The sequence below is a fragment of the Octopus sinensis genome, linkage group LG26, assembly GCF_006345805.1.
Source record: "Octopus sinensis linkage group LG26, ASM634580v1, whole genome shotgun sequence".
In the NCBI taxonomy this organism is placed as follows: Eukaryota; Metazoa; Mollusca; class Cephalopoda; order Octopoda; family Octopodidae; genus Octopus; species Octopus sinensis.
In genome coordinates this window covers 23,375,248-23,396,587 of record NC_043022.1, presented here as the reverse complement: position 1 = coordinate 23,396,587, position 21,340 = coordinate 23,375,248, and the positions used below count along the sequence as shown (strand labels likewise).

The following is a 21,340-nucleotide window of genomic DNA, read 5'->3' as shown; positions in this document are numbered from 1 at the left end:
CGCTAAGTGACGGGGATGTAAACACACCAGCATCGGTTGTCAAGCAATGCTAGGGGGACAAACACAGACACACAAACATATACATACACACACATATATATATATACATATATACGATGGGCTTCTTTCAGTTTCAGTCTACCAAATCCACTCACTAGGCATTGGTCGACCCGGGGCTATAGCAGAAGACACTTGCCCAAGATGCCACGCAGTGGGACTGAACCCGGAACCATGTGGTTGGTTAGCAAGCTACTTACCACACAGCCACTCCCGCGCCTACATATATATGTAGTTCAAAATATAAACAACAATAAACCATGAAATAAATTTTTATTTTTCAAAATTGTTGTGGAAGGATCCTGAACACCTCCATGTGACAAAAAAACGGACTAACGGATTTTCAATAAATAAAGAACTGTGTGAACTATCAGAAAGTTGATAGCATTGATTGTCCATATTGGTTACTGTGTTAGTTTAATATCATAGCTAGGTTTGGAGTAGTACGGAGTGCATTCTGTGTTAACGTAATAATTCTGTGATAGGTTATTCTAGATAACCATATCCAAGTAATTATTTGGGTAATACTATTCTTACACACATGTCATAATATTTTTGGTGATGAGGATATTCGAACCCATGCTGGACAGGTTATTGTTTGAACATGGAAGATTTACTAGCTCTGGTAATTCAATTACAGAAACAGCAGCAATACCAGCAGTTGTTGGAATTGCAGAAGCAACAGCAACTGTTAGTACAATGGCTACAGAAGAAAACAGAAAATATATCAAAAGGATGTGTTATAATACTATTCCACAGTCATACCAACAATCCAATAATACTAATCCATGTATACAAAAACAGCCATACCAATAATCCAACATATCCCCATCATCAGCTGCCCATCAGATATCATTATGGTTTTAACACCTGGGCTGTACCATTCAATCTGGCAGTGTCAACAGCACTAAAATAAGTGTTGTTTGGGAACAAGTAAACCAAAGAAACCACAACTTTCAAACACATTTACCCAATGTACAAACATATCGATAAATACATTCCATAAGTAAATTACAACCACTCCTAATTACATAACTAAACAGCGACAGCTCTGTTAAGTCATACAAAAATTGTAATCCTAACCGTCTTCTGTAGTATAATATAAAGGTAAAAGCTTAATGACAACATTATTTCAATCAATCAATATATAGGCAGAATGTGTAGTTCATTCTGACATGGTCACAAACTCCATCTGAGAGTTTGTATATAACCCAGAGGAGGGTACTACTTTTCCTTCTTACTTTAGAGGGTATGAAGAAATTTTTAAAGATGAGTGCTCTGACTAGCAAGACGATAAATCAAACCTGACTTTTGTTGAGATAGCTGGCATCAGCCAAGCATGAGAAATATTGAAATTACATATTACCAAAGAGACCAGGTAAAGTCTGTTTTGAAGAAAATGTGAATATTCTGTCTAAGATTTTCAGCGAAAAAGCTCTTTATTTAATATGCATTGGCAATGCATGAATATTACAGAAAAATAAGATGAATATTTTATTACATATACTGGAATTGTTAATAGGGATAGAGAATGTGAGAGATTTAAAAGTAATGAGCTATATGTTTAAATATTTAATTTTCGTGAAAAGTTTAATAGCAAAGAAAAATGTGGAAATTCGGAACCAAATTCTGACTAAATTAGAGCAGAATCAGAAGCTAATATTACAAGATATATCTAAAATATCTGAGGAATGCCGATCACATATACAATTGGTGTGACCAAAGGTAAGTAATGAAAAGGAGAATATTAACCCATGTTTTAGATGTGGAGAATTACACTACAAATTTGACTGTCCTTATAAAAATTGAAAATGCTTCAAGTGTAGTAAGATAGGTCATAAAAAATCACACTTTTAAACAAAATGTAGCAAATGGTTCAACAGAAAAAAATCACGTAAACTGTTTATCAGTGACAAGAAATAAAGATGAGACTTAAAAGAAATTTATGTATGTAAAATTTAATAATACAAATGTAAAATTACAGTTAGACACAGGTAGTGACATTATTTTAATTAATGAAAATACATGGAAAAAAAATCAGGAAACCTTCACTACAGAAAACCTCAAAGCTTGCTCGTGGAGTCTTGAGGATTAAATTAATTTTTGAAGGTGAAATTATTTGTAATGTTACATTTCATTGTAAAACTATAAAAGCAAAAGCTTATGTATTACAAAATACAAGCATTCATTTTGAAATTGACTGGTTGGAACTGTTCAACTTTAGCATGCCCTGCAACCCCGTAACAGCTATTTGCAATAAAGAAGAAGTTTCAGGTGTGGAAGCAAGTCAGTCTAGCAAAATCTAAAGTCTTAGTAAATAGGAAGGCAGACAAATCACAATTCCCTTCAGGTAGATGGCCCTGTTTGATCTGTTGAAAAGGCGTTAGAAACTCCATAAGATGTACCCGGTGTAAGTTATGGACACCTAAGAGGTATAGCAATATCAAAGAAAGGTTAACTGGGAATATAGTTTTTGTGTGTGGTAGATGCACAGGAGCAATAAACAGCGAAGATGTACAGAAAATAGATTCCATCACATGCCAGGGGGAAGAACTAGAAGTAGTTGATAGCTTCTGTTACCTAGTTGACCAAGTCAGTAGTTGGGGTGGATGCTCTGAGAGCGTAGCTGCTACAATAAGAATAGCCTGGGCAAAGTTCAGAGAGCTCCTACCTCTGCTGGTAACAAAGAGCCTCTTGCTCAGAGTGAAAGGTAGACTGTATGATGCATGTGTGTGAACAACCATGTTACACAAGGCTGTGACTGCAGAGGACATGCACAGGCTTGAAAGAAATGAAGCTAGTATGCTCTGCTGGATGTGTAATGTCAGTGTGCATACATGACAGAGTGTAAGCGTTCTGAGAAAAAAGTTGGACATAAAAAGCATGAGATGTGGTGTGCAAGAGATACAACTGCGCTACTATGGTCATGTGTTGCATATGGATGCAGAGGGCTGCGTGAAGAAGAGTCACACCCTAACTGTGGAAGAGGTAGATCCAGGAAGACATGGGATGAGGTGGTGCAGCATGACCTTTGAATGTTGGGCCTTACAGAGTCAATGACAAGTAACTGAGACTTTTGGAGATATGCTGTGCTTGAGAAGATCTGGCAAGCCTAGTGAGATCATAGCCATGGCCAATGCCAGTGTTGCATAACCAGCCTGTTTAAAAGTACCCTTTATCCGTCAGGCAATATACTGTGCTTGTAAAGATTTGTTGAAAGAAGTGAAATTGTTGCCGTGACAGATGCCAGTGCCTCCTGGCTAGCACCTGTGCCAATGGCATGTAAAAGGCATCCTCTACACTCTTGGAGTGGTTGATGTTAGGAAGGGTATTCAACTGTAGAAACCTTGCCAGAATAGAGTGGAGCTTGGTGCAGTCTCCCGGCTTGCCAGTCTTCAGTCAAACCATCCAACCCATACTAGCATGGAAAATGGACGTTAAGCGATGATGATGATGATATATATAAGCATAAACATACATATAAAGGTCTTCTTTCAGTTTCCATCTACCAAATCTACTCACAAGGATTTGGTTGGCCCTATGTTATAGTAGAAGTCTATATTATATAAATACATACACACAAACACACACACATATAAACACACACACATACATCCACATATATATATATGTAGGTATGTATATATATATAGATATATGTATATGTATGTATATATATACATGTATATATATATGTGTGTATATATTTATATACATGTATATATATACATAGATATATCATCAACATCATTCAACATCCACTCTCCATGCTGGCACAGGTTAGACAGTTTGACTGGGGTTGATATGCTGGAGAGCTGCACGAGGTTCCAGTTCGATTTGGCATGGCTTATAAAGCCAGATGCCCTTCTTAATGCTAACCACTCCAGGAGTTTAATGGGTACTTTTATGTGCCACCACCACAGATGCTATTTACAGACACCAGCAACGATCACAATCACAATTCAGAGGTGCCATATACAGGTCACCAGCAATGACGAGTGCCATTCCCACTTTGTTTTTTTTAATTTTTTGGTGGCCGAGTATTAAAGTAAATATCAACCTTTTATATTTTTGGTATATATTTAGCCTGTGTCCAGAAATCTGGAAAATCCAGAATTCTGGACCATCTCTGGTCACAAGGTTGCTGGATATGAGGTTCAGTGGCTGTATATATATGTATATATATATACAACGATATATATATATGAGCAAAAGGCCCCCACCCCACCCCGCCAATGGATAGTGCTGAGTTGTCAAACATTTAAAGCAAATTTTCTCAAAACAACTTGTTCGACCATCCCATAGCCCCACCCCCTTTGAGAAACACTGATTTAACCTAAATTTGAGACACCAGCAAAAGAAGAAACAAAAATAGACTCTTTTTCTATTCCAAAGAAAAACGATTTTATTCACACAAATATGCAACCGAAGAGTTTAAAGTACCAGTAATGATAAGGCTGTTGACTAGGAGAACACAAACATGGTTTAAACAGTAAGCTTGGCAGGAAAAAAATGTGCCTTTAAGCAGTACAAAAACAACAAAAAACGGAAGGTGCAGTTATGTACTAGTTGACGGAAGAAAAGCAGGACAAAAACGGCTTTATCAATCGCATTCTCACCTGGAATCAATTTTTTCAAGACTTATACATGCCCTGATACCGTCGGTATCTACATTTCAAATTTGAGCGCAATCGGATGGAGGATGCCCGAGATCCGAGAAGTCACACACACACAGACAGACAATGGATTTTACATAAGATATATATATATATAGTAGTGCAAACACACTATCTTTAAGATAGCATATTTTACATTGTATCATATAATTTGTGTTACAGATGCACATAAGTATACATAGGCGCAGGAGTGGCTGCGTGGTAAGTAGCTTGCTTACCAACCACATGGTTCCAGGTTCAGTCCCACTGCATGGCACCTTGGGCAAGTGTCTTCTATAGCCTCGGGCCGACCAAAGCCTTGTGAGTGGATTTGGTAGATGGAAACTGAAAGAAGCCTGTCGTATATATATATATATATGTGTGTGCGTATAGAATAAGTACTGGGCTTACAAAAAATAAGTCCCGGGGTCTAGTTGATCAACTAAAATGCGGTGCTCCAGCATGGCCACAGTCAAATGACTGAAACAAGTAAAAGAAATGAAAAATAAAAATAAAAAATATGGAATGTATTAATTCAGAATTTAGCAGAAAAGTTTTGGCATTTTATACAGAATAGCTGAAATATTTACAAAATCCACAGCGCAATAGTATTCATGGTCATCATGTGCTAAACCCAGTTTCATTGCAGCCTCTTTGTAACTATGGCAAACTACGCCATTAATAGTCCTCATATCCTCAAATGATGTAGCTCAGGGAATATGATATAGTAAAGCTCTCAGAATTGCTCTTGTTCCTTGAGTGAAACAAAGTAGATGCCCCCAACTGAGTGTGTATTATTTTTTCTGAGATGCCACATTTTCTCACTATTATTCCATAAGTAAAATTCAGGGAAATCAGTCTAAAGTAATGTACATGCAAATGATTTAGCTGGTAATTCCCAGTAAACTCACAACCATTCAGTGTGTGATTCCCGGTTAACTCACAACCATTCAGTGTGTGATTCCCGGTTAACTCACAACCATTCAGTGTGTGATTCCCGGTTAACTCACAACCATTCAGTGTGTGATTTCCAGTTAACTCACAACCATTCAGCGTGTGATTCCCGGTTAATTCACAACTATTCAGTGTGTGATTCCCTGTTAACTCACAACCATTCAGTGTGTGATTCCCAGTTAACTCACAACCATTCAGTGTGTGATTCCCAGTTAACTCACAACCATTCAGTGTGTGATTCCCAGTTAACTCACAACCATTCAGTGTGTGATTCCCAGTTAACTCACAACCATTCAGTGTGTGATTCCCAGTTAACTCACAACCATTCAGTGTGTGATTCCCTGTTAACTCACAACCATTCAGTGTGTGATTCCCAGTTAACTCACAACCATTCAGTGTGTGATTCCCAGTTAACTCACAACCATTCAGTGTGTGATTCCCAGTTAACTCACAACCATTCAGTGTGTGATTCCCAGTTAACTCACAACCATTCAGTGTGTGATTCCCAGTTAACTCACAACCATTCAGTGTGTGATTCCCGGTTAACTCACAACCATTCAGTGTGTGATTCCCAGTTAACTCACATCCATGTCATGTGTGCAGATAACATGTTCAATATCATCATCGTCATTAAAGTAAATGTATTGCTGTTGGGGTAAATGAACTGTAAGCTGTTTGATTGCAGGATATGAACCATGTCATTTGAACCCTAAAATCTTCCAGACTGCTTCTGATGAAGATACATAGCGACCATTGATATAATTTTCAGTTTCATCTTTGTGTGTTTGTTGTGCATTGGTTTGTCCACTGATACTGACTGTCACCCAATCATGACCTTTATCAATATATTTGCTAGTATATTTATCTGATTTTACAGATGCACATATCTCTACATTAAAATGACCTCCTTTTTTGACTAAAAAGAAGTGAGGAATATGGTACTACTGAACGATTATCTAATTCAATATTCGACTTTGTAAATGTAAAAACCATTATTTCGACATCGGTAAAGTGGATAGCCATTATAACTGTGTAATGTATTTTCCTGAAAGTCTTTAGGGAAACGTTCCTAACATTTCCCATCAACCATACATGTTGCATTGGGTTTATCTCTCCCACATAAACCATCTAGCATGTTGTTGGTGACATGTCGAAACAGAATTGGCTGTGTTTGTGGATTGGAAGTTCTGCATAAACGAATTTATCATAATCTTCTGGATCTTTTTTTAATACGAACAACATATGACAATGGAGTAGCACATGCTTTTGAAACTCTATAATCCACATGTACCCTGCAACCTCTCCCACATGTACCCTACAACCTCTTCCACATGTATTCTGTAATCTCTTCCACATGTACCCTACAACCTCTCCCACATGTACCCGGCAACCTCTCCCACATGTACCCTACAACCTCTCCCACATGTACCCGGCAACCTCTCCACATGTACCCGGCAACCTCTCCCACATGTACCCTACAACCTCTTCCACATGTATTCTGTAATCTCTTCCACATGTACCCTACAACCTCTCCCACATGTACCCGGCAACCTCTCCCACATGTACCCTACAACCTCTCCCACATGTACCCGGCAACCTCTCCCACATGTACCCGGCAACCTCTCCCACATGTACCCTACAACCTCTTCCACATGTATTCTGTAATCTCTTCCACATGTACCCTACAACCTCTCCCACATGTACCCGGCAACCTCTCCCACATGTACCCTACAACCTCTTCAACGTGTATTCTGTAACCTCTTCCACATGTACCCTACAACTTCTCCCACATGTACCCGGCAACCTCTCCCACATGTACCCTACAACCTCTTCCACATGTACCCTACAACCTCTCCCACATGTACCCGGCAACCTCTCCCACATGTACCCTACAACCTCTTCCACATGTACCCTACAACCTCTCCCACATGTACCCGGCAACCTCTCCCACATGTACCCTACAACCTCTTCCACATGTACCCTACAACCTCTCCCACATGTACCCAGCAACCTCTTCAACGTGTATTCTGTAACCTCTTCCACATGTACCCTACAACTTCTCCCACATGTACCCGGCAACCTCTCCCACATGCACCCTGCAATCACTCCCACATGTTCTCTGCAACCTCTCCCAAAACATTCTTCTCCAAAATATCATGCAAGAGTTCCCAAACATTCATATTAAATATTCTGTCAGTTAAATCTGGTCTGTCTGCTAGTGTCTGTCCTGGATAAACTTCATCTGTGATACTGGTCGAGCGACGAAAATTCTGACACGAAATGAAAATTAAATTACGGCAATGTACTTACGTAGAAAGTACTTTGATCTGTGATCATGTGCTGAAACAATATCAGTTGCGGCGTGGAAGATGATTATCAGCCATTTAAGAAAATAAACAGGGAGAGAATGATAAAAATTTGTAGAGTTCAGCAGTCCAACATGGTGAACATATGTATGTATTTGTGTGTCCGTGTCCCCATCACCATTGCTTGTCAACAGATGTTGGTGTGTTTACATCCCTGTAACTTAGCAGTTCGGCAAAAGAGTCTGATAGAATAAGTACTAGGCTTACAAAGAATAACTCCTGGGATTGATTTGTTCAACTAAAGGCAATGCTCCAGCATGGCTGCAGTGAACTGACTGAAACAGGTAAATGAATAATTGTGTGCATGCATGAGAGAGATAGAAACTGATGACCTAAATACAATTATGTAATTGAAATCGTCTATTGTATCAGTGACTGCCACTACTACCCACTCCCACTCTGTCATTCACTTTTTTTTCCTCACCTGCGTGAACAGCTACATATATAAGCTATATATTGTATTTCTTGTGCTGTAGCTTCTTGTTGAACGTCATTCACAGAAAATAGTTGGGACCACCATGGATGAATCCAGAGAAATGCATCGGTTAGTTAACTTTTCAAATAAGTTTTAGTTTTAAATAACCTCATTCTTTTTGTTAGTTTATATTCTGTGCCTGTTAGATCTCTATCAAATCCTGAAACTTTCTTATCTTAAAATGAACTATCTTAATACTGTACTGCCAACCAGGAAGTACCAGCACTCCATAAAACCTCTTATAACTTTTTGATTTTTTGGAATTTTCAGAAAATTTTAGTGATCTTGTGTTCTATACATGGGAATTCATATGTGTTCTATACATGGGAATTCATATGTGTTCTATACACAGGAATCCAAATGATTATGAAAACTTAATACTGTACTGCCAACCAGGAAGTACCAGCACTCCATAAAACCTCTTATAACTTTTTGATTTTTTGGAATTTTCAGAAAATTTTTGTGAATTTGTGTTCTATACATGGGAATTCATATGTGCTCTATACACAGGAATCCAAATGATTATGAAAACTTAATACTGTACTGCCAACCAGGAAGTACCAGCACTCCATAAAACCTCTTATAACTTTTTGATTTTTGGAATTTTCGGAAAATTTTTGTGTGTTTGTGTTCTATACATAGGAATTCTTATGTTTATGAAAACTAAAACATTTGGTGTGTGCGTTTAAGGCAATATAACTTTATTTTAGCACAGCTCACTAATACCTCATGTCTTCCTTGCACTGACATTTATTGATGTTTTTCAACGTTTTTCTCCCCATAAACACATTTAATGGAATGATGATGCACTCAAGGGTGGTTAATTGCTGGAATCTCTTATTATAAAAGGCAGATTTTATCTGCATCCCTTTGTCAGTTATAGAAATCTACAATATAGGATTTCTTCAATTACAATTTACTTAGCATTTTTAAGAGTAGAATGCATCGGGTCATGCCAGGTCCAGTTTTTAAAATTTAAACTCCAATTAAGCTAAATTTACAGAAAACTCACATTCTGGTGTGTATGTCAAATGCTTTTCTTAATGTGGTTTACACCACATGCACACGCACACACACAGTGTGCAACGAATAAAATGAAAGTAATTCACTGTGTGTGTGTTGACAGGTAGACAATAGAATGCGATGGCGATGGCGATGTAATATTTGTTTCTGTCTATCGCGCTGATAGATACATGAGTAAAATGTATGGCAAGCTAAGAGATAAGAGTGAGTGAAAATGTTCTTGGAAGAGAGTAAATAGCGAGAGTGATTTGAGGAAGACTTTACATTAAATAACCGTAGTGGCTTGTATATATATATATATACATACATAAGACAGTAAGGTGTGATTTGAGGGAGATTTGGCTGCTATTTCTGCCATGTCTAGCTGCCATGTAGGGGTCACCCTCATAGGCTCATACATACATATATACATAGATAAGACAGTAAGGTGTGATTTGGGGGAAATTTGGCTGCTATTTCTACCAGGTCTAGCTACCATGTAGAGGTCCCCCTCATTGGCTCATATATATATACATACATAAGACAGTAAGGTGTGATTTGAGGGAGATTTGGCTGCTGTTTCTACCAGGTCTGTTAGGCCTTCTCATGTAAACTCAAGCTTTCTCATGCCTTGAACATAAAACCAAAGCAGAGAATGTATTCTTTTATTCTTCTGCTTTTTCCAGCCATTGGTCTGTGGCCATGCTGGGGCAATGCCTTGAAGAATTGTAGTTTAATGAATCAACTCCAGTTTTATTTTTGTAAGCATTGTACTTATTCTATCTGTTTCCTTTGTCAAACCACTAGGTGACAGGGATGTAAACAAACCAACATTCGTTGTCAAGCAGTGGTGGAGGACAATCACAAGCACAGACACGCACACACACACACATACATGCATACACATATACACACATACATACATACATACATATATATATATGTGTGTATATATATATATTGCAGCGTGGAAGGTGTTTGTAAGCCATTTAAGAAACACACAAAAACCGTTAGATTCACTTCAACATTTAAATTTAATTTGCCAAAATATTTTCCTCGCTTTGAGACCGCGACCTGTTCACTGACAAAAATATTGTGCTAACAGGTCGCGGTCTCAAAGTGACGAAAATATTTTGACAAATTAAATTTAAATGTTGAAGTGAATCTAACGGTTTTTGTGTGTTTCTTAAATGGCTTATAAACACCTTCAACGCTGCAACTGTTTTCGTTCCAGCACACGATCTTAGATCAAGTCACTTGCTATGCAAGTACATCTCTGTAACTATATATATATTTATATATATATATATATATATATGTATATTGGTAAAAACAGTAAGATAACAAAAGAAAGAAAGAGACCTCAATATTATGTAAATAGAGGAAATCTTTATATATAAAAGTGAGGTTGTGTGTCTGTCTCCTACGATTTAGATTCCTAACTACTCCCACATTTTGCGGAGCAGTTTAACCAAAACTGGGTATCTTATAGTCGTGATTCATATCGAGACCGTCTGGGTATTAGCGCGCGTCTACGATGAGTCTACGATTTAAAAAAAAAATTTACCATCAATTTTTCCCATTTTTAATCCATTTTGACATATATAAGGGAAGTAACTCTCTAAAATTTATTATTAAATCTCAGAACGTAAAAAAGCTACAGTAACACCCCTCCCCCTTTGTGGTTAGCCATATTGAGATGGCTATTATACTTTACATCTCTAAAAATGCTTATATAATTATTTCCCTTACAAACCCGAGCAACGCTGGGCGATACTGCTAGTTTATTAATAAGAAAAAAAATTGAAAAAGATGCAACTTTTTGGAGTAGAGTTTAAAAAAATTAAGAAAAGAAAATTTTTTTTCATAATCATATATGGAGGCATGGCTGTGTGGTGAGAAGCATACTTCGCAACCACATGGTTCTGGGTTCAGTCCCATTACATGGCACCTCAAGCAAGTGTTTTCTATTATATTCTCAGGCCAACCAAAGACTCAAGAATGGATTTGGTAGATGGAAACTGAAAGAAGCCCACATATATATGGCTATTTATATACATGTATATATAAATGCAGCCATGTGTGTGTGTCTTTATGTCTATGATTGTCCACCCGTCATCACTTGACAACTGGTATTGGTGTGATTATGTCACTGTAACTTTGCAGTCCAGCAAAAGTGACTGATAGAATAAATGCCAGGCTTAAAAATAAGCACTGGAATTGATTTGTGACCCCTTCAAGGTGATACTGTAGTATAGGCTCAATCAAATGACTGAAACAACTAGAAAAAATAAGGAACAAATTCATCATTCCATTAAAAGTCCCATCATTATACGTTGGGGCCCACACTGTAAGCAGATGTATATATATATATATATATATAGCAATAAGAAAATGGAGGGGATCAATAGGTGGTTCATCAACTTTTAGACACTATATTATAAATAAAGAAGTTAACATAACACAATGTGATGAACCACCTCTTGATCCCCTCTATTTTCTAATTGCTCTATAAATTAATGGTAAAATATCTCTTTACCTTCACCCAGTTAGGAAGAGCAACCAGCCGTAGAAACATTGCCAGATCAGACTGGGCCTGGTGCAGCCTTCTGGCTTCCCAGACCCCAGTTGCACCATCCAACCCGTGCCAGCATGGAAAGTGGACGCTAAACGATGATGATGATGATGATGATGATATATATTTATATATATAGGGTACAAGTAGGGGCTCATCAAGGATCATTCTTCAGCCCCCTCTTGTTTATCATAGTCCTTCAGGCAATAACAAAGGAATTTAGTACAGGCTGCCCCAGGGAGCCATGTTTGAGAAGACCTGCCAAGAAAAGTGGAATCGTAGTTATGGCTGATGCTGGTGTCATGTAACAGGCCCCTGTACCAGTGACATGTAAAAAGCACCCTTCACAAAGAGTGTTAATCTCTAACTGTGGAGGGAGCCTGTGGAAGAGGTTGACTAAGACCTTTTGTGATACACTGTTATTCAGAAAACTTAGACCTTTGGTGATATGCTATGCTTCAGAAGACCTGTCAAGCCAAATGAAATCATAGCTGTGGCCAATGCCTATTTTTTACATTATGAATTTGCCTACCAATATATATGTTGTTCTACTTTGCATAAAACTTTAGCTATATTGGTATTTCTGGCTCTCATTTTTTAAGTATTCTTGTGTGTCAATATTTTAACAAAATGATGGTGCCTTTTCATAATTAATGTTACTTTGTAAATTAAAATCAAATAATTCTTAATATTCAAATTTTAAATAAAAATTTTCTTCTGTACTTTATCAGATGAAATAAGTTGTCCTGGACTTTTCCAAGTGTAATTGTCCTGTAATTTTCCACATTTATAATCTTAAGAATATTATTTCTCTTGCTTGCATTTTTCCATGTAATCCATGTTTTTTCCAGGCTATTCTATTATGCTAATTAATAATGTGTCAAATGCATCAATTAGCAGTATTGTTGATAATTCTTGATAATTCTCATCGGAGCATGCTGGCTTCATTTCTTGCGAGGTTATGCATGTCCTCAGCAGTCACGGCCCATGTTTCACTGCTATGTAGCATGGCTGTTTGTACGCATGCATCGCACAGTCTACCTTCAACTAAGAAAATGTATTTTGTATGTAGTTTATTTTAAGATATTTTTGTTTCTTCTCACTCTCCATAACTACATTTCCTGACTGTGTACAGTTGGAGGTGGAAAAGGAGTGGTCAGGGAATGTAGTTATGGAGAGTGAGAAGAAACAAAAATATCTTAAAATAAACTACATACAAAATACATTTTCTTAGTTGAAAGGTGAAGTCTTTGTCATAGTCATTTTTCAGTGTTGAACAACAGATTCATAAGTTTTTGTTTTACAGAAGTAAAATTGAACTGATATTATTTATCAAATTAATTTATTCTTTATATTGGTTTCAAATTTTGGCATAAGGTCATCAGTTTTGGGGAAAGGACGAAGTCGATTAAATCAACCACAGTGTTCAATTGGTACTTATTTTATTGATCCTGTTGTAATCCAATGTCAGACTGTTGTACCATCCACTCTGGGATAGCAGTATAATTAGTTAGACAAGTAAGACATGACTATCTATGATTGACTTCTCCAACTTCTTATGTCACAGTATTTGTAATGACTAGCACATACCACTTGTCTCAAGGGAGGGGTGTTCCATTATTATTATTATCCCCATAACATCTCAATTTTAAGTTTTTTTTCTTAAGGAGTGTAATTTTCATTTCTTTTTATTAACAATAACTTTTACATCATCCAACTTAAGTGGGGTTTTTTCCATACAGTTACAAGTTTAATATATTTTTCGTTTGGCATCCACTTCCTGGAACTATATATATTTTCTTTTTCTTGTGCATCTGGGTTATTTGTATTGGCATTGGCACTTGAAAAATGTCATATAACCATTCCATTGGTTCTTCCATTATCTTGGGTTCACACTCAACGAATCTTTTAGTTGATTTATGTGTCTCTTGTATACTCATTTTCTTCCTTTTACTAAGTATAACATCTTTTCTATGTTGTTTATGTCACTCACTTTTTATTAGGATATTATCTGAATAGGATATATTAAAATCACAGTCCACCAGCATTTTATCCATTATCAGTTACCCTGATATATATTTACACATAAATGTATACATGTATGTTTGTGGAATGAACTCATAATGGATATTTTATTTATCTTTCATTTTCATTCCAGCAAAAATGAAACTGTTATGCCCAGCAGTTACCCTGATATATTACTCAGTAGTGAAGATGTAAAAGGGAACAATAATGTAGTACCCAAGCCTACAGGAGAAGGTAATGATAAAATAAGAGAAATACCCAAATCTAATGAAACTAACGCACTACCTCCACTTTGTAACAATTCCAGCAAGAATACTTGCATTGTGCTTTCTCTTAGAGGAGCTAGTAGCTCTTATGCTCAAGAAGCAGCACACTTTCCTATTGAGGAATCTGAAACAAAATCCCTTTCCATTAATTCCCCAAACAACCAGCTAAACTCTGCAAATGTACCCCAAATGTTTCCACAAGGCTGTAAGCACCATTCTTTTTTATATTTTCTTAGATAACCTCACCATCATTACTTTATTATCATTACTTAATAATCATTACTCATTATGTTGTCATCACTACTTTTCCATCATTTCTTTATTATCATTACTTTCTCATTAAAAAAAATAAATTTATGCGCCGTTTTCAAGCCTAGCTAGGCTCATGGTCCCGTTTTCCTGGTTTCTGTGGTGTATGTGTTCCCCCTAGCTGGATGGGACGCCAGTCCATCGCAGCTTTACTCAGGAAGCAAGAAAGAGTGAGAGAAAGTTGGGGTGAAAGAGTACAACAGGGGTCGCCACCACCCCTGCCGGAGCCTTGCATCCTTTTGTTTATTGAAGACCAGCAGTCACTCATGCATACCAGCCTCCCCTCTTCATGTCAGCGGAATTTTAACTCAGAGCATGAAGACAGACAAAATACTGCTAAGCATTTTGCCCAACATGCTAATGGTTCTGTCAGCTCACCTCCTTAAAACTGTTTTGAATAATAATAATAATAATAATAATAATGTCTTGCAAACAACTTGCACATGCAAGTGCTACCAGTTAAAAGCTCCGTATACCAGAAGCTAGCAAGTGTATGGGGTCATCAGGAGAGAATGTGTGCTGTTTCGGGGCCTACCTCTCGACGGCATCAATGCGCACCGGCCCCCCTCACTGATATGAGGCCCCGCTTGCTAGATCAGCTGGTTATGAAGTTAAACTCAATATACTTCTAGCCATCGCTCATCAATAATAATAATAATAATAATAATAACGATGATGATTTCAAATTTTGGCACAAGGCCAGCATTTTTGGGGGAAGGGATGAATTGATTACATTGACCCAGTGTTTAACTGGTACTTATTTCATCAACTCTGAAAGGATAAAAGGCAAAGTCATAATCAGCACACACACACACACAGGACAATTACCCCCTCTCCAATATATCAGGAAGTTTTAAATGAACATCTGTTGTCCTTAGGGGTAATTTTCGTTGGGGTGGGGGTGTAAATGTCTTACACTCAATATATACGACAGGCTTCTTTAAGTTTCCATCTATCAAATCCACTCAGTTGTGGTTTGCCTAAGGATATATTAGAAGACACTTGGTCCAAGATGTCACTTTGAGAAGCAAACTTTTTAACACACAGCAATGCCTGTCTCTTTTACTCTTTTACTTGTTTCAGTCATTTGACTACGGCCATGCTGGAGCACCGCCTTTAGTCGATCAAATCGACCCTGGGACTTATTCTTTGTAAGCCCAGTACTTATTCTATCGGTCTATTTTGCCGAACCGCTAAGTGACAGGGACGTAAACACACCAGCATTGGTTGTCAAGCAATGCTAGGGGGACAAACACAGACACACAAACACACACACATACATATAAATATATACATATACATATATACGACAGGCTTCTTTCAGTTTCCGTCTACCAAATCCACTCACAAGGCATTGGTCGGCCCGGGACTATAGCAGAAGACACTTGCCCAAGGTGCCACGCAGTGGGACTGAACCCGGAACCATGTGGTTGGTTAGCCAGCTACTTACCACACAGCCACTCCTGCGCCTATGTATTATATTCTCAAGAATTTATGATCTTGATGCTATGTTAGAAATTTTACATTTATTCCAGCAAATATTGGAAATGGAAAGAATGTTGCAGTTGGGGGTGAATCTAATGTCACAAATAGGAAAACCGCAGAACCTGAGAAGAAAAAATGTGAGACCGATAAAGAGGAAGTGAAATTCAGCAGGTATCTCGGTAAGTAAAAGTAGTTTCCATTTGTTTACACTTTTTACACTTTTTACTCTTTTACTTGTTTCAGTCATTTGATTGCAGATCAAAGCAAGATTAAATGTTTTGCTCAAGAATACATCAAAACACTTGATCCAGGGATGAAACCCACAATCTGGCAATTGTGAGTGTGAAACCCTATCACTGGACCTCACACACACACACACACACCACACACACCACACACACACACACACACACACACACACACACATGTATATATGTGTGTATGTATATATATATATATGCACACACACACACACACACACACTTTTGTATATTCATATATATGTGTCTGTCTGTCTGTCTGTCTATCTATCTATATCTATCTATCAATCTATCTATCTATCTATCAATCTATCTATCTATCTATTATATATATATCAATCTATCAATCTGTCAATCTATCACTCTATCTATCTATCTATCTATCTATCTATCTATCTATCTATCTATCTACCTACCTATCTATCTATCTAAATATACATATATATATATATATATATATATATATATATATATATATATATATATATATATATTATATCTATCTATCTATCTATATATATATATATTATATATATATATATATATATATATAATATATATATATATAATATATATATATATATATATATATCAATCTATCTATCTATAATACATATATTGGGTTATCCCTGTAAATAATGCATTTTTTATACTTCTTTTATTTTCCAAAATTAAGATAAACAAAGTTCTTTTCTAATCTAAATTCTACTCTCCTTCATTTTCTACAATGCTCTTCTGTTTATCTGGTAGACTTGCAAGGCCTCTCTTTCAAAATTCTCTTGTCCGTGATGAAAAATACTTCTCCAGTATTGTTCTGACCTTCTCTACAGAATTCATATTTATTTCGTTCAAATGATTTTGAAGACTGCAGAATAAATGATGGGACAATGTCCAGCAAATATGGTGGGTGAGGCAAAAAAGGTTCATTCATGAGATGTGACAGCAAAGAAGAGCACACATTCACTCACAGCACGTGATTAGACTTGGAAAGCTTGTGAGCAACCCATTGACCCAATTTGCTTACTTTTCCGATGGCACACAGGTGTCGATGAATCCAAGCTTTTCTGCTAGTTCCTCAACACTTACAATAGGATTTTGTTCCACCAGGGTTTGCAGGATGTCCTAGTTGAGCTCCACAGATCTTCCAGGACGAGGCTCATCTTCTAGTCTGTAGTTTCCAGCTTGTGTATATATTAAATAAAATTTATCTCTCCCCAGATAGAGTACTTTTTTGTGGATCTTACCAACCTGAAACAATACACTCTATGTGGTCAGTTGATGGTGGAGGACAAGAGAGAGACTTATGGAATTGGGAGAAGATGATAAGTAAGGATGGGGGACAAGAGAGAGATGTTTGGAATTGGGAGCAGATGATAAGTGAGCATGGCATCAGCAACACTTACATTATTTGGAAAATGTAATGGAAAGAGTACAGTGAAATTGCCTTGAAGAGTGGAATGTCTAAAGTTTCCAAAAATGGATAGTCCCGTGGGGTGTTTACAAAAATACTTATAGAGTTACAATTATGTAAAATATTGTCATGCTGCTTAGAAAAATAACATAACAGGGAATCTCTTTTACGATATAAATTAAATCAAAATTTCAACTAAATATATAACTAATATAACTATTCGTTGAAATTTAAATTATAATAAATTTATTGCAAAAACTTATGTTGCAAATTGTAGGTGAAACACCCCAATACAATAACAGAGAAAAGTTTCAGTCATCAAAAATAGCCACAATATATTTCTTATGAGTTGAAATGGAAAGCAAAATCAATGTGAGCTGATTATGAAGGCAATGCTGAAAAGTTCCATAAGGCCAGGCTGGAGGTTGAATATTTTGAGCTCTTTTACAGGTCTTAGAAAAACTGTCACACTGTTGCAATAAATGTGTGAATCTGAGAGAAGATGTTGAATAACATCATAAATAAACTGATTCTCCAGTAATTTTTTTTTTTTTACTCAAAGCCAGGAACTTTTCAGTATTCCCTAATATATAGCCAGTACTGTTCACTCAGATTCCACACCAGTTGATGTCAAAGCGACATCTGCCTTCCACAACAACTGAGCTACAGTGGCACCACACAACATGCTACACACCCTCACTTAGTCAGAAAGGTAGTGGGAAGGAGCAAAATAAAACAAGTTGCCAACTAAGGATTGCAAGCATTTAAAAAATTGGGGGATGACAAAACACCCCATATGATTAACACAGGGTTAAGATAGAGTGTGAAATTTGATGGTGATTTGGCTGTTATTTCTAAACAAAAAAGTAAATATGAAACATTTCAATAGGGTTGCTGAAGCATGGAACAAACTACCGGCATCAGTTGTTAGTTGTCGGAGCACTGCATCCTTCAAAACTTCCATGCTTCTTGAGATTCGCCAACACTACACTTGATTTTCTCCCCTCCATACACACACAAGCATGTATCTGACTCATACATTGTTCGCTTTTTAGACATTTCTACATTACTGCATGTACTTTATACGCACTTTCTGACAAGTTGTGGTGCACCTGAGCACTGTATACAATTAATTTCATTATTATTATTATAAATTCTTAAGAATCATGGAAATATTTTTGCAGAGTCTAATACAAAACTGACTCAGAAACAACTCAACAAAATAGCCGTATACCTAGGGAATAAATGGAAGTCTGTTGGTAAGTATAAAATATACATTGCTTTAGATGTTTTGCTTCTATCATATCTTTATGTGTTTTTTTACTTGCTTCAGTCATTATGTTGTTGCCATGCTGGGGCAGCACCTCAAAGAAGTTTTAGTCGGATGAATCCAATACTTTATTTTCTTTGTTTTTAAAGCCCAGTGCTTATTCTATCAGTCACTTTTGCTGAACTGCTAAGTTACAGAGATGCAAACACACCAACCCTGGATGTTAAGCAGTGGTGGAAACATACACAGACACAAACATGCACACACATGTGTGACAGGCTTCTTTCAGTTTCCATCTACCAAATCCACTCACAAGGTTTTGGTTGGGCTGGGGCTATAGTAGAAGACACTTGGCCAAGGTCCCATGCAGTGGGAATGAACCTGGAATCATGCAGTTGGGAAACAAATCTTCTTGCCACCCAGCCACCCCTATGCCTATCTAACTACAAAATAATGTTTAGTGAGTGATACGATACTTAATGTGATGAAGAAAAAATTTCAGTTAAAGTTGTTCTTGCTAGGAGGAGAAGAAAAGAATCTTCACCCTTTTGTTACCATACTTTTGTTGGAACACTTCTTTTGTTGTAATTAATGTTGAAAATAATGAATTTATGAATATAACTGTTTTGAGATTAAGCTAGTCATCATCATCATCATCATTTAACGTCCGCTTTCCATGCTAGCATGGGTTGGACGATTTGACTGAGCGCTGGTGAACCAGATGGCTCTACCAGGCTCCAATCTTGATCTGGCAGAGTTTCTACAGCTGGATGCCCTTCCTAACGCCAACCACTCCGAGAGTGTAGTATGTGCTTTTATGTGCCACCGGCACGGGGGACAGTCAGGCAGTACTGGCAATGACCTCGCTCGAATCTTTTTACACATGCCACCGGCTCAGGTGCCAGTAAGGCGATGCTGGTAACGATCCCACTCAAATGGTGCCTTTTACATGCCACAGGCACAGAAGCCAGTTAGTCGCTCTAGCGACGATCATGCTCGTATGGTGCTCTTAGCACCCTACTAGCACAGGGCTCAAGTGCCAGTAAGGTGACGCTGGTAACGATTACACTCGAATGGTGCCTTTTATGTGCCACTGGCACTGAAGCCGGTTAGCTATTCTGTCAGCGATCACACTCGTATGGTGCTCTTTGCCAGTCATTGAACTTGATTTTGATTTTGATTTAAATTAACATAAAATTTGGGTTCAAGATTTTAATTAAAATCACTTTAAAAACAAGAAATTTGTATCATAGAACCAAAGTCAGTATTAAAAATTTAGTGTTAACAGTTGACAACTGTTTCAGTCCACCATTTTTCCCTATCATAAATTTTTTCATTATGTATCCCTTGAAATTTATAAATCATTTACTACTATTATTGTTGTTGTCAATGATATAATATTTTTATTTTCAGGTCGAAATTTAGACATTCAAGATGTTTTCCTGGGTAATATTCAATCTGACATCCCAGGGAATACTGAAGAACAGTGTTTTCAAATGTTGAAGAAATGGTGGGAAATATCTGAGACAGGGATGTGTACAATAGGCAATTTAACTAAGGCTCTCATTGATGCTGAGTGTCATGGTGCGATTCCATATTTACCATTAGATGAGGAGTGATTAGCAGAAAAAAATTTATCCACCATGGTATATGTTTTGAATAAGAAGTGCAATATTATATCATGTAATTTCTGACATATATTGAAGTACCAAAATATTTTAAGAAGAGCATTATTATATAATTTAATTTCTAAATATCTGTTGATATGACATATATTGAAGTACCAAAATATTTTAAGTGCTTTGGACCTGCATCTATGGGTCTTAATCCTGCCTACATACATATGTTATTCAAAATATAAACAATAATAAACCATAAAATAAATTTTTATTTTTCAAGATGAAACAAAATTAACAATATGTTGGAAATTGTTTATTTTTGTATACTTCTATTTTCTTTATTTTGGAAAAGTTTTCTCCTACTTTTTTTTAATTACAAAGTCTTTGATCATATCCCTAAAATTAATTTTATGTAACACGTCTTCTTCTCTAATAAATAAGGTATCCTCAATATTATTTTACCAAGTTTAAAATGATTTCTTTTTTGCCATAAACCATTCACCAATTCTCTGATTCCCTGCTTCCCTTGATGCCCTAAGCATGTATTTATTTTGTATAATGATTAATCCAGTGTTGTATGTAGGTATTCAGGATGTTCATCAGTTTTTAGC

At 36.8% G+C, this 21,340-nt stretch overlaps 1 protein-coding gene across 1 annotated transcript; it reads left to right on the top strand.

Moving 5' to 3' along the window:
• The first annotated feature begins 929 nt into the window (after nt 1-929).
• On the top strand, nt 930-20,828 carry LOC115224809. The gene is made up of 6 exons (XM_029795733.2): nt 930-1,435; nt 8,509-8,576; nt 14,243-14,343; nt 16,220-16,348; nt 19,025-19,099; nt 20,524-20,828. The coding sequence occupies exons 1-6, from the start codon at nt 1,397-1,399 to the stop codon at nt 20,727-20,729; spliced, it is 618 nt and encodes a 205-aa protein (XP_029651593.2). The 5' UTR covers nt 930-1,396; the 3' UTR covers nt 20,730-20,828.
• The last annotated feature ends 512 nt before the right edge of the window (nt 20,829-21,340 follow it).

Bases quoted from the DNA above. Each gene is read 5' to 3' on its own strand.
- LOC115224809 (XM_029795733.2), top strand. From the start codon at position 1,397: ATGAGAAATATTGAAATTACATATTACCAAAGAGACCAG. The intron at 14,344-16,219 runs GTAATGATAAAA...CATTTATTCCAG, and splicing joins ACCCAAGCCTACAGGAGAAG to CAAATATTGGAAATGGAAAG. The intron at 16,349-19,024 runs GTAAGTAAAAGT...ATATTTTTGCAG, and splicing joins GAAATTCAGCAGGTATCTCG to AGTCTAATACAAAACTGACT.